The 15134-nt window shown below is 35.5% G+C and overlaps 2 protein-coding genes across 2 annotated transcripts; one reads left to right on the forward strand and one right to left on the reverse strand.

Moving 5' to 3' along the window:
• Positions 1-6021: 6021 nt before the first annotated feature.
• Positions 6022-9360, reverse strand: LOC139855493 (FRIGIDA-like protein 4b). Its single transcript, XM_071844721.1, has 3 exons — positions 8431-9360; positions 7068-7222; positions 6022-6592 (listed from the first exon to the last, which is right to left on the reverse strand). Exons 1-3 carry the CDS (start codon positions 9281-9283, stop codon positions 6230-6232), a joined length of 1371 nt encoding a protein of 456 aa, XP_071700822.1. The 5' UTR covers positions 9284-9360; the 3' UTR covers positions 6022-6229.
• A 1370-nt stretch (positions 9361-10730) lies between these two features.
• Positions 10731-15057, forward strand: LOC139855095 (subtilisin-like protease SBT4.15). The gene is made up of 11 exons (XM_071844345.1): positions 10731-10823; positions 10919-11013; positions 11102-11199; positions 11275-11421; positions 11507-11612; positions 11815-12319; positions 12413-12510; positions 12762-12983; positions 13142-13253; positions 13454-13670; positions 14504-15057. The coding sequence occupies exons 1-11, from the start codon at positions 10731-10733 to the stop codon at positions 15055-15057; spliced, it is 2247 nt and encodes a 748-aa protein (XP_071700446.1).
• The last annotated feature ends 77 nt before the right edge of the window (positions 15058-15134 follow it).

A 15134-nucleotide genomic window follows, 5' to 3' on the forward strand; every position in this document is an offset into this window, starting at 1 on the left:
ATTAATTAAATATTAGTCATAATATAAGTATTATTAATCAATAATAAATTTTAAATCATATCGTAAGTATTATTAATTAATAATGAATTATTAATCATATCATAAGTTTCTAATTATAATTATTAAATCATAAGTATTTAATAATTAAATTATAAATAAATAATAACTAAGCCTTATAATAAATAAATAATTAATTAATCCTTATTATAAGTCTTATTATAATAATCTCGTAATATAAGTTTAATACTTATCATAAGTATTTTCCATTAATAATAAAAGTATTATTAATCATAAGTTTAATTAAAATATTAATTAAATCATAAGTAATAATTAAATGATATAATAAATATATATCATAAGTCTTAAAATTTAATAATTACTTTTTATATCATAAGTAATTAAATGATAATGAAATTCATTATTTATATCATAAGTTTAATAATTAATCATAAGTTTAAATCAAAAGTTCATCGAGTCGTATCTTGAGCCCCGGGTGTCGGTTTTCGGCGAGCCTTATATATATCTCCGCCTAATCAAACCACCCGACACATTGGTGCACTCAAGAACACTCCACAAGTCGTGGTGATCAGCCATGACACCACTTGGAACTTCAATTCAATCAAAATCGTGTTTTAGCCATAACGGGTGATTCGTGGCTTGGATTTAGATGACCCGAACATGAAAGTTCTTCCCATCATTACTCTTAACGCACTAACACACCCTAAAGTCACCAAATATGGTCACAAAGTCGGACTAAACCTGGTTCATATCAATATCACATTTCAATTTTAACAAAATACCATTTTGATCATATCTAGGGTTCCGGGAATCGAAACGACATGAATCCGGAGTCTAAAATTAATGTCTTGATGAGAGGAACTCATCTAACTACTTTATTTTCACTTTTATATCAGTCACAATTCCAGAATTAAACAAAAAGCTGCTGTCCCAATTAGATCAAACCGAAAACATATGTATTCGAGTAATTCTACGCATACAAACACCATTACAACAACAAGTAATCATCATACTATCAATATATAATCAAAATACAGAAAAATAATGAAAAATTAAAAGTTCTAGGGTTAGGGTTTATACCCTAAACGATAATCAAGAAGTATAATCGCGTAGAGGACGATTAGTAGAACGCGTTGGTGTTAATTAATCCTTGATCCAAGCTTTAAAATTGGTTGATGATGATGATCTTAGGGATGGGATTGGTGACGGCAAGGGGAGAAGAAAAAGAGGGAGAGAGCAAATTAGATATTAGGTTTAGTAGTGTAATTGTGAAATGAAATAAATTTTACAAAAATGAAAATTAAGTGGGAGTATACTCCCCTCCATCCAATCGGCCGAAACTAGGGGTGGGGTGGGCCCCACTTGGCCCATCTCACTTAGCTGTTGATTTACATATGGCCCGAAAGCCCGAACGAAACCCGAAACGCGAAAACACGCTTACGCGATTAAAAATCCGGAGAGATAACATTTACGCGACGAAAAATAAATATAAATACTATATATAATAATATGATCTTAAAATATCATATTTAAAATAATTAGGATTTAAATATCCCAAAAACTCGACCGTTGGTTTGAAAACCGAAAAGATTCGCCGGATAGAAATCTGCGACACGTAGAAACATATAACTCAAAATATGAATACAAATATTCATATAACACATAATAATTAATATATATATATATATATATATATATATATATATATATATATATATATATATATATATATATATATATATATATATATATATATATATATATATATAATTATAAAAATAATCATATAGGTCATAGAAATGACGTGGCACAAATAACAGTTAACGGTCGTTAAATAATTAACGGTAAAAGATAACGGAAAAAGTAGGGTCGTGACAACCTCTCGTATATTGACCTTTCCATGCAACGGGACAATTTTTCCATGCCCAATGCATACAGTCAATACTACCCAACATTCCCTTGAAACCATGTTTCTCCTCGTGTGCCGAATACAACCGAGCAATGCCAGTTGCATTAGGCTTCCTCAAATATTCCCGCCCATATAAGTCAATTATACACTTGCAAAAATTATTTAAAGTAACATAACCCGTTTTTTCCGCCATTTTAATATATTCATCAAATATATCCGCGGTCATCCCATACGACAATTGCCGTAACGCGCAAGTTATTTTTTGAATAGTTGAGAAACCAAGACGTCCAAGTGCATCCGGACGTTGTTGGAAAAAAGTAAAATGATCGGGGGCATTAGGAGTAAAAGAGTGTTGAAGAATACCGTCTCGGATACGGAGAAATAAAACTTTGCGCATCCGAAATCGTCTCTTGAAAATGTCGTCCGGAAACGTCGGATTTTCACCAAAGTAATCGTTCCACAATAATTGACCCGCTGCTTCACGATCTCTATTTAAAAAACGTCATGGTTGTCTTTGAAAACGAGTTCTTGGTTGGATTTCTTCCTCTTCTTCGGACGACGTTGAATCGAATAACAAATCGATACTTAAGGCTAAAAAATCCATATTTTTTAGTTTCTAAAACAAAAAGAAGACATAAACTTTTATATATATGTGAGTGTGTAGTGAATAAAAGTGTGTGAAAAATGAAAATAAAGAGTGTGTATTTATAGAAGAAAAAGAGAAAAAAAAAAAAAAAAAAAAAAAAAAAAAAAAAACCAACGGCTAGCTCTCCAACGGCTATGAAATTTAGACCAATCAAAACGTGCCACGTCCCCTACTTATGCGTTTGTACCAGCGTTTTTTCGTGACAAACGCCCCGTTAGAAACGCCCACAAACGCCCATTCCGGGCGTTTGTGGGGCGTTTGTGAGCGAAAAATGGCGACAAACGCCTGCGTTATCTGTAGTCTTATTAAGAAGAAAAGAGAGAATTAAAATCGTTATAACTAAATTTGTATATTAAACTCTGCATGGGAGTGTCTTTCACATTTGTGTGTAAATTTCAGATCTGATGATCATTGATCATACAAACAATAAATTATTGTGTGATCTCAGGAATTTGAGGATGACAAATGACACCAATGACGCAATCGCTAGACGTAGGAGAATCGCAGAGAGAGGATCAGATCGTTTGGCTCTGATCACAGGCGCTCGTGTCACAAACCAACCCTCTTCATCTTCTTCTTCTGAAACTAGTCATCATTCTTATAATGCATCATGTCCTCCCTCAATTACTGATCAACCCGGTCTGTATTTATCATTCTTTCTTCACCGTAATTACTATTTCTATTAAATGTAAATTAATAGTTAATCTTTGTTTCTTGCTCACTATTCATTTATATTTCTGTAGTGGGATGTATATGGTGTATGTATAGATCCGTTATATTTGTTGTCATTGTTGTTGATTCCAATTGCATTGTGTGTCCACACTTACACAATCATAAATTTGTTACAGCAGGTTATATGTATTATTTTAATTATGTTATTTAGATTAGATTAATTAGATAAAATTAAGCCTACCACTGCTGGTGACTAAAGGGCATTTGGCCTAGCGGTATCGAAGAGCCCTCTGACCTTGGGGTTATGGTTTCGAGTCCTGTTTAAGACATTATTCGTGTAGAATTAAATTATGTAGAGTGCGTGAATTTGCTGTTCTAAAAGAACGCACTATATGCTGGTGACCATTGTTTAATGTGCAGCTTGTATAGGATAAGAATTGTATATAAAACCATTCCTTTGAAAACTAGTGTCAATTCTGAACACATGGTCAAAAGTGTAGCTGCAATAGATGAATGGGTTAATCATTTTCACAAAAAGGTTGTTTCGACGGCACCCTAACCTGGTCCAAAGTAGATAAATGGGTTAGCCATTTTCACGAAAAGGTTGTTTCGACCGCACCCTAACCTTGTCCAAAGGGATCCTAACTCTACCTTATGTAATATTTAGTTATAAATTGTTTGGGTTTGCCATTTTCAGTGTGAATTTTCTTGAAAAATCACATTTATACGCGTTCTATGTCTCCACCTTGAAAATTTTTCTGCAGAACACCTCTAATTTCTGCAACTAAACTTTAAACGCACCCTTAAGCTGTACAGGAGGGTCAGAAGCTTATCTATGCTCATATATAACTTCGTTTTTGGTCGAATGACTTGGGCACACATATAAATTTTGTGCTTTCTCTGATAGAGCCAATGTTATCATTAGTATGACTAAAATACATGAATAGATAACACTCTGCACTCATAGCTTCATACATTATACAACAAATGGTGATTTACAAACATTAGAGTTATTTAGTTCTAATAATCTAGGTCTGTAATTACTCTTGCACACCATTTAAACCAAAAGTCATCAAGTTAATATCTACATCAAAGTCCTACATCCCAGTTGGACATGATACCTTCTGGGTGCGGGTCCGTGGTTTCCACCCGACTTGTGGCACGGATATGATCGGGTGAGTGACTCCACTTCTGGTGGGATCCGTCACCGACTCTCTAACCGCTATTCAATAAAAATAAAAAAAAAACATCAAAGTCCTGCATTGTTCATATCACAAGCCTAAAGGTGGCAATTCTAACCCACTTACGTCAATATATTTTCAGATGAAAACAGGACTGAAACTGCAGGGAGCAACGTTCAACCAGTTACACGCAATTCTGGGTCAACTAAAGCGGAATCTTCTAGAGAATTATTCCCCGAATCCAGTGATATTCATTCATCTACCAAGAAATCAACAAATCAGACTATTTCAAAACAGAAAATCTATCTCTACAAAACTGTGAGTCCGAGCCAATTACGTCCAGCCATTTTAGCTTCACAAGAGACCCGACGCAAGCTTTCCTTTTTTGCTGGACTTGTGGCTCTGCTGTCGCATACAGGATTTCCTATTTTAGGCTGCTACATTATACGGAGCATAATATTATCGAGGCCACTTCTTCTACTTTTACTAATTAATGCTACTATAATTTTCGGACCACTTCTTTTGGATGCAATGAAAATGATTCAGCAGGAGGCAAACAATGGCTCGGTAACAAATGAGGTTGATATACCGGATAATCTGGGTTCGCCGTTTGAGTGGGGTATGCTGTTCAAAACCGGTTTAAGTGCTTTCTTCATGGATTCATGCATCTATTCAGTAGTTGTTATTTCTGGCATGTCCATTTTGCAGAAATTTGGGTTCTAGAAAACAACTCCTTTTTCGCCTTTCAAAATCATCTGGCTTCTAATTTATTGTCAAACATTGGTTCCCAGTTTTGTTATTCCTTTATTTGTTTCTTGCAGAAAAACCTCGAGTTTCTTAATTCTACATTAGTGGATTTCATCAGTTCAGTTATGAATCTGCATATCATCATACATTTGCCTTTTATCATCTTTTCTTTTCCATTATAAATTCCTTATTGTGTATTGTACAATGTGTAACTTTTATAAAATGCACAAAAATCGACTTGCAATTTGTGATTAACGAGTAATGATGTGTGTGTCTGGCCATTCGCAAATCACAAGGCGTTTTGGTAAAAAAAATAGAATAAAAAATTGGTTACTTCTTATACGTAGTAACATTTTAAAAATGACGCTTTAGTTAATATCCCCGAATGAATCACTTAGACCATTTCTAATGGTTTATGTGATATCACGGGCAATTTATACACTTTTTAATCAAAAAGTGCAATCTACCTGTGACTAGGCAAATATTGGATACGGTGATGTGGTAAAATCTGATTGAAAATTGGGCAAGAAAAAATAAATTAATTAATTATTAAAGATGTATATTTATTAAATCAGAAAAATCAGTGAATGGTTGAAGGAGGAAGTGACGATTTTTTTTTTTTCGTCAGAAGTCCAACTGACGCTCCAGGCTGACGAAAACTGACGATTTTTTTTTTTTGCGTCAGAAGTCCAACTGACGCTCCAGGCTGACGAAAACTAACGCCCCATTATCATCCGTGGTCTGACGCACCGTTGAAACTGGTCTTATCCCAGTTAACCCCAATACATGTTAAAAAATTTATTAAAATGTTGTTTGGGACAGCATTTGCAGATTGTATATGACTACCATGTTTTCAAATCATAAATAAACAAATCTGAATGTTAAATGATACCGTATACTTTATGGAAACCAAACTTTAGACAGTCAACGGACCATATGAAAGTAGCAACATACAAAAGCGGTGCAAAATCGAACAAAAGGATTTTTGATACCGCAGCTTCGAGAAACAATCTCACAAATTCATAACATCTTTTCAACTCTAATTGCAAATGAGGGTTAGTAAGTAGGTGCCGATGATGAAGCCACATTAGAGGGGTAGGCATACTGAAGCCCATGTCCGACAGTTGGACTCTGACTGCCATACGAGGTGACAGTTGGGCTCTGACTTTCTTTTTTTTGGCGGGCAGCCAATGCCATCCTTACGAATTTGGGTGGTCGAGAACCCCGTCCGTGGCGGGCCCGTTTATTCGACGGGTTGCTGGTTGCGAAAGATGCAATATACATCCTTCTTGATCTGATCCTATCCAACTCCTTTAGACGCTGCTTCAAGTTAGCAATCGTGAAGTGGGATTCGAGTTTGTGGTCTTCAACACATTTTATGGCCGCTTTCACGCAATTAACTTCGTTGTTGACATCCTCCTGAAAAATAAATGTCATTTCGAGGACTAATCGGATGACTTTTATACATTTAATAATAAATTTCAAAATTATATATGTAAATGTAGATGAAAACCATAAGCATAACCATAGATTTTAACATAATAGATGAAAACCATAAACATAATCGTTCATTTGTTCAAAACTGTAAAATTTTAGTTTAAATTTAAATTCATACTAAAATTTGGCCAATTTTGACTTTGAGCGACTATGACCAACAAATCCGATTTTGACCCATTAACCGACGTTGACCGACTAATCAAACAAATTTTGAAAAATCGGATCGGTCTATTCTTAAGGAGGAGTAATCGAGGTTTTTACAACAATGGTATATAGGTTTAAATATAATACTCATGTTATTCTAGAAATGGCGAAACACATATTTTGGATAAAACGCTTGCTATTGATCACTTAATATCAATTTGGCATAAAAATCACGTTGTTAAGATCAACGTACCAAAGATGACGTAAGTTTGCAGGTTATCTCCCGATATTTCCTAAGACACGCTTTGAGTAGTGGAACTGGAGGATATTGCTCGGTCAACCCAGTCTCGCAAGCAAAATAAACAGCATCGGCCTCCTTACCTGTCTTCATCAACTCGTCAATTATATCTGTCAGCAAAGCAAACATAAACAAGTGAGGATCATAAACTTTTTTCGTTGAGTTTACAACCACCAATCAGTAAATGAAATTTGTTGTTTGTGAACTCTTTGTCTAGAAAATAAGTGAAATTTCCATGCATATATATATGGTCACTAGCTTTGGTTCAAAGAGATATAAGAATGTGGAAGGCAAAACTTCATTACCACAAAGCATGTTTTATACCGGAGATCAATTATATGACTTTTTCAGATATGTATGACTCAAATCTACGATAACTGTAAGCATGAATTACCCTATAGTATTTCTTAATGGGAGTATAGACTCTAAGTATCAGCAGAGTGAAACCTAAGATGATATTGAGAGTATAAATCATACATCGGATATGCAATTCAAGCACATGCCCCTTCTATGCAATTTGACACACAGACATAGACACAAAAAAAGTTTTTAAGGATGTAATTAGATATCGATTTGACCCTGCATAGCAGAAAATATCTGATGCAGTCGCCATTTAAGAGAAACCTATACAGGTTATAAACAATAACTTGCATGTTATAAACCATAACATGCCAATTCACCAACTTTATTATCCTATTCTTTTTCGAGTTGAAGTGAATTATACATTCAAGGATTCATTTATAATACTCGATTAGTAGGCACTACGTTTATATATAGAACATAACTAGAACATAAACAATACTCCCTCCGTCTCCAAAAATACGTCCACCTTACTACTTAAATCTAACCCAAAATAATTATCTGCTCAAAAAAATAATAGCTATCAAATATAATAAAACCCCCCCAATTTATCGTCATTTATTACTCTCAGTCATTTATAACTTAGGTAAATTCAATCAAACTAACCTTATATATAAAGGCAAACCTCAGATTTATCGTACTTATCTTAAATCCAACAAAAAATTCTAGTGGGCGCACTTTGTGGGAATGAGGGAGTACTATTTAGACATCTATTGAGTTGGCAAGGAAAAAAGGGTCAAAAACGGTAAAAACAAGGTTAGGGGCCACTTAAGGGTTGCCTGAACACGAAAAAACTTATAACTTGACCCGTTTCCTATAGCTATGATAGTGTTACTGGCAAGATTAGGCTATTATAATGACCATATCATTAACAACAATACTACACAAAAATATGTGAAATCGATACTATTAACAAGTCAAAATAACCAATGTAAATTCAAATATAAACAAAAGTAACCTTTCATTTTATCACCATAACCTAAAGCCAATGCAAGCTTAGGCATCTCCTTCCGACCCGAATACTCCATAATCAACTTCATCAAAAACTCATCATCCCACTTATCCTTCAATCCAAACCCAATCACAATTTCCAAAAACATTGCAGCTTCAACTGAACCCACTCCATCACTACCTTCACCACCACCCAAAACCCCTTTCCAAATCTCCAAAACCGCCATCGCCCGCTCCTTCAAACTTTTCGCAACCACAACACCGCCGCCATCGCCGCCAATAGGCAATGCAGCTTGTATCAGCATTCCGTAAACCCACCGTCTATCAGCCATCCTATTAAGCTTTTTCCCACTCACTTTTATCTGAACAAAATCCTCAATTGCATCCAACACAAACCCTAATACATCCACAGATTCAGTCATTGCCACCATAATCTCCTCCCTCACCGCAATCGAATCCTTCCTTCTATCCAACAAACAGTTTAACAACCCATTAAAATCCATCCTCCTAAACCACATTTTGAACAAATCCGGTGTCGTTTTGGCCTCCGAATCAGTCCCTTCTACCATACCCTTAATTGCGTTATCTTTTAACCGTTCTACATCGGCTGACAATGTAACTTCCTTTTCAAGAAGGCTATCTTCACGGATTTTGATCGCTTCTAGGGTTTCTTCTGTGTTTTTCTTGAGATTTTCGATTTCGGTGTCTAAAGTTTGTGACTTTTGTGTGAGGTTTTCATCTAAAGATGTGAAAGTGTTGATTAGTTTGTTGTGGGTTTCGGTAATTGAGGTGAGTAGGGTTCTACGAGTTTCTAAATCGTTGAAAAAGTTCTTGAATCTATCTGGGTATTCTATTGTCATGTTTCTCAGAGGTGAAATTTGATCAGATGAAAAAGAAAACCCTAAAGTTGGGATTTTTATTGAAGATGGGTATCTGATTCTCGAAGATGAGTTACGGAGTAGTAAGTTTGGTCAAAAAATATATAAATAAATAAATAATTTCCAAAAAAAAAAAAACTTATATTTTTTTTTTTTTGGTAAAAAACATAAACTTTTATATAAACCAAAAGATGATCAAAAAATGAATCCTCCTTTAACGATCCAAGAATACAACCGAGCAAACTAAACACAACGCAACCTATGCTCTCACAAACAAACAATGATGGGAAGAGGTGTAAACAACGGGAACAACACGAAAAAAATACAAAAACAAAGATGAAGACCAATCTAACCGACAACCGGTAGATTAAGAGCAATCTACCGACCACAATAATCGACTGTCTTCTCGCGAACAAGGAATTCGGGCGTCTTTGATAAATTCCCCATAAAACAAAACTTTTATGTAACAGAAGTAACACTTTATTAAAACGATGAGACTCATCACGATGATGAAGGTCGTCCAAAACATACAAGAAAGGGAAGTAAACTCTGACGCAACCTATACAAAGCAAACCAAATTAAAGGCCAAGTAAGTTACCTGAACCAAATCAACAATCAACGGGGGATAAAAAGCACACGGACAACTAAGGGCCGAGTAAGTTTGCAATTGGTTGAAAAGATTGTTTCGAAATTAATTTTATATGGAGTATTTAATATTACATTATATTATATTATATTATATTAAAATTAAATTAACAATAACAATAGTCAAGTATTTAAATAAAAATTTTAAATTTATCTGGTTTAGGATTTAGATTATATTTAATGTACTCTTGATTAAATTATTAGCATTATGCTTAATTGTTCAGTATTCATCGTATTATCATTAGAGTTGAACTATTCTTTTATTATTTAACATCTTTAATTTTTACTTTAATAGTCTCGTTAAATTATAATAAGTTACAAAAGAATTATATTCTTTTATCTATTGACACATTATTTGTAAGTGTTCATTCATAATAATTATTAAAAATGATGTTGTCATTTAGAATCAGGTTATAATTCAAATTCATTAATGGACAATACGTATATATTCTTGTAAAAACTCTGTGTTTTATATGTGGGAGCTTGTCATTATTAAGAAATTAAAGGAAAAACATTCACCTAAACATTCTCATTTAGATGTTTTCTCACTTCTTATCAAAACACACACTAGTGATGTTCTGCAAGATTACAAAAGTGTTAGTTTACACTCTAAAGATCCACATTTGAGGCCACATAAAACTCAGTCTTCTTAAAATAGAGAGAAACATGGAGACATTTTAGATATATCACTTAATATAACTACATACATACATATATATACATACACATAACAAACAAATTAAGTTCAATTTCTAACAACTTAGGCAAAGGGCACAGTAACTCAATGGGAACTTTAAAAAAATTACTGCTTTTAATCTTGTTCTGTGTATATCTTGACACCATAGTTATTGCTGCACCTGTCAATAATGAAAGAAAGGTACACTAATATTCAAGAAACATTGCCATGTTCGGGATTTTTAACGTCTGATATGTGTTTTAATCTTCTTTTGTTGTCCCAATTGTGTTTTATAGCCATACATTGTATACATGGGTGCTTCTCCAGTTGAGAGGACATTAAACACACTAGCGCTCGATCACCATAATCTTCTTGCAGAGACGATCGGAGAGTAGGAAATTTAATACATTTTTGTCAGTTTTTTTTTTGTTTTTATTTTATTTTATATAACGTTGGCTTAACGAGTTCCGACTTTGCAGTGAAATAGTAGCTAGAGAATCGAAGTTGCATAGTTATGGAAGGAGCTTTAACGGTTTTGTAGCAAATTTGTTACCTCAAGAAGCAGATCAACTGTTACGTAAGTTATATTATTGAATTATTGATTTATTTCACCATCACAAAAATATAACGACGGATTTTGATTTTCTTGCAGAGAGAGAAGGGGTTTTATCTGTGTTCCCAAACACCATAAGACCTCTTCATACGACAAGATCATGGGATTTTATGGGAATGCCTTTGAAAGGAACAAAAAGGAACCTAAAAGTCGAAAGCAATCTGATTATTGGCGTTATTGATACAGGTGATTCAACTGATCTGTATTCGAAAAGTTTTAGTTTTTATAGAACGAATACAATTCTTGATCGAAACCCATATTGCAAGTTCAGGAATTTGGCCCGAATCACCTAGCTTTGATGACAAAGGCTATGGCCCACCTCCTCCAAAATGGAAGGGTAAATGCGTTTTGGGCGCGAACTTCACCGGTTGCAACAAGTACAGCTCTCTTTTCTTTCGGGTGATGATATATCCACTTATGATTTTGATAAATTCACCATTATCATGCATTATGTACTTGTACTGTACTAGTACAAGTACTTAATGCATGTCAGATGGTGTATTTATAAAAAAAAAATGAGTGGAAAAGGTATACAGAATTATACTTCTGATTGTTTTTATGTGGTTGTTTAATGAACAGCAAACTCATTGGTGCACAATATTCCTACATTGGCACTACACCTGACCCATCACTGTCCCCTGTAGACACAGAAGGTCACGGGACCCACACAGCTTCGACAGCTGGCGGTGTCAAGGTGAAAAGTGCTAGCCTTTACGGTATTGGAAAAGGCGTGGCGCGAGGTGGGGTTGATTCGGCTCGTATAGCAGCTTACAAAGTATGTTGGGGTGGTGGTTGTTCAGACATGGATATGTTAGCCGCGTTCGACATGGCAATCGCTGATGGTGTGGACGTAATATCAGTATCGATTGGTGGTTCTCCTAGACCGTTTTTCGAAGATTCAATGGCGATTGGAGCATTTCACGCGATGAAAAAAGGGATTTTTACTGCGTGTTCGGGTGGTAACGATGGTCCTATTCAGCTTACGGTACAAAACATAGCACCTTGGATTACAACTGTTGCTGCATCAAGTAGTGATCGGCAGTTTATATCGGATGTTAAGCTGGGAAACGGTGAAACCATCATGGTTATTCTTCTTTTTCTTCTTAATCTTTCGAAAAGACTTTATGAATGATACTATTTGCTAATTATAACTATTAGTAGTTGTGTTTACTGATAGGGAATTGCTGTAAATACATTTTCGTCTAAGAAGAAAATGTATCCGTTAATAAGTGGTACGCTTGCAGCTAATGCAAGTCAAGCTTACAGAAACGCAAGGTACGCGCATGTAGTAGATGATACTTTAGTAGTTGGTACGTCTGAGAATAATATGAAAAGATTTTTTTAACGACAGTCCTAAGGGTCATCGTTAACATGCAAAAAAGGCTTGTACACTTTAATAACTGTCATTAAAAGGTCAACAGTAACCGCTATGTACAAGATATTAATGCACGTTAATGATAACTGTCGCTGAAAAAATAGAATATGAAAATCTGTACTTAATGATTGGAATTTTGGATACTTTGTAGTGCTTGCGACTATGGGTCGTTGGTGGATCAAATGGTGAAGGGGAAAATTGTGTATTGTTTAGGAAAAAACTCACAAGATTATAATTTATACGACAAAAATGTGGCGGGGATAATAGTGTCGAGAGATAAAGATTTCGATACACCTTCTTCGTTTCTCATCCCGGGGACTACTGTAAGTATGGAGGAGGGTAGAAATATCGATCGCTACATCAACTCAACCAGGTATGCCATTAGTTAATTCTCACAACAACAACAACAAAAATGTAATTTATCTTGATTTATTTAGGCTGTATTTGATAAAACTGAATGATTAAGCGTTGAATGGTTCATAATCTTTATAATTCAAGTATTTGATGATTAAAACGATGTCTCAATCACAGAATGCCAGTCGCTGTCATACAAAAATCTAAACCTGTTAAGATCGACGATGCACCGTTTGTAGCTTCTTTCTCTTCCAGAGGACCACAGCTGATAACACCCAACGTTCTTAAGGTATTATTATTGCTCTATATATATCATTTCTCACAACAAGTGATTGATGATTTGATAAAAATGCAATAAGTTGATTCAACTGTTAAAAGAAACTGAATGTAAAGTTTGTACCTTTTTGTTTCTTGAGGTCAGAAAGTAACTGAAACCAGTTTTAGTTTATGATAATGTGGTATAACAAGATTTATGGTGCACTGGTACAGCCTGATATTGTTGCACCTGGACTGGGCATATTAGCTGCATACTCTAAACTTGCTAGTATGACGGGTGATCCAAACTATGACAAACGGTTCGTGGATTACAAAATAGCGTCTGGAACTTCAATGTCTTGCCCACATGTGGCTGCGGCTGCAGCCTATGTTAAATCCTTTCACCCCACTTGGTCACCAGCCGCGATCAAATCGGCACTCATGACGACTGGTACGTTTTTTTAAGCAAGTAGTCACACTCAAATGTCAGAAACAATGATGCAGAATTCTTAATCAGCGAGTACTCGGTTTCTTGGGGAGTACTCGACAAGTACTTGGTCAAACTCGGCCAAACTCATCCAAAACTCGGAATTACTCGGTTTTTGCAACTCGGTGAAAAATCGGTCAAACTCGGTCAAAAATCGGTCAAACTCATCCAAAAGGAATTACTCGAAAAATCAGTCAAAGTTAAAGTTGGTCAACATCCTAGTACTCCCCTAGTTTCCGAGTACTCCCTCAAAAATCCTAATCGAGTACTTACTGTACGAAGTAGTCACACTCAACTATAAGAAACATTTTTGCAGAACTCGGAAATCAGAATTACTCGGCGAGTACTCGGTTTTTGCAATTCTGGGAGTACCCGTCAAGTACTCGGTCAAATCCAGTCCAACTCGGTCATAAATCAGTCAAAGTCAAACTTGGTCAACATCCGAGTACTCCCTCAAAAGTCCAGGACCGAGTACTCCCCGAGTAGCGAATTTTGCAACATGGGTCAAAAATATATACATTTATACTAACAACCACTAACCATCACTAGATAGCCCAATGGTTGGGCCCTGAGTTCCTTGCAAGAGGTCTCAGGTTCAAATCCCGCATAGGGCGAATATTTAGTGGTGGCCAAGGATGGGTTGGAAACAGCCAGGGAGTAATCCTGCTGGGCTGCATACATTAGAGTATTGGGTCGGATTACTCGCCCTCCAGGGTAACCCGAACAGGGAAAACGTTCTACCTTTTTCTATACTAACAACCACTAAAATGATGTCCCTTTTGAATTCAAACTTTCAGCAACGCCAGTTAAAGTGAATACAGCAGACAAAGAATTGGCATCGGGTTCGGGTCTGATAAACCCAACGAAAGCGATAGATCCTGGTCTCGTGTATGACATCAATATAAGCGCCTACATTCGCTACCTATGCAGATCAGGCTACAACAGCACAATGCTTAGCGTACTGATTGGCGGCAAGAAACAATACGATTGCAAGAACTTCAAACCAACAAAAGGTGCTGATGGGCTCAACTACCCTTCAATGCATTTGCAGGTTGAACAAAATGTCACAACTTTTTCTGCAGTCTTTAAACGAATTGTGAAAAACGTTGGAACCAGAAATGCTACATACAACGCAGAAGTGGTTAGTCAAAAGGGTCTTTCGATTAAGGTTGACCCCAGTAGCTTAACGTTCAAACAATTGAATGAGAAAAGATCGTTTACAGTTAGTTTGGACGGGACGTTTGATCATAAGGACGCTTTTTTGTCGTCTGGATCGATTGTTTGGAAGGATTCTAAGCATTCTGTAGTGAGCCCCGTTGTTGTATATAGGTATTTACCTCCAATATGGTAATATAAATTAATTTAAAAAGGTGTAGAAGCATGTTAGATTTGTTTCTTGTGCTTCAGAACAATTTTGACCGATAAATT

The sequence above is a fragment of the Rutidosis leptorrhynchoides genome, chromosome 6 (assembly GCF_046630445.1).
Source record: "Rutidosis leptorrhynchoides isolate AG116_Rl617_1_P2 chromosome 6, CSIRO_AGI_Rlap_v1, whole genome shotgun sequence".
Taxonomy (NCBI): domain Eukaryota; kingdom Viridiplantae; phylum Streptophyta; class Magnoliopsida; order Asterales; family Asteraceae; genus Rutidosis; species Rutidosis leptorrhynchoides.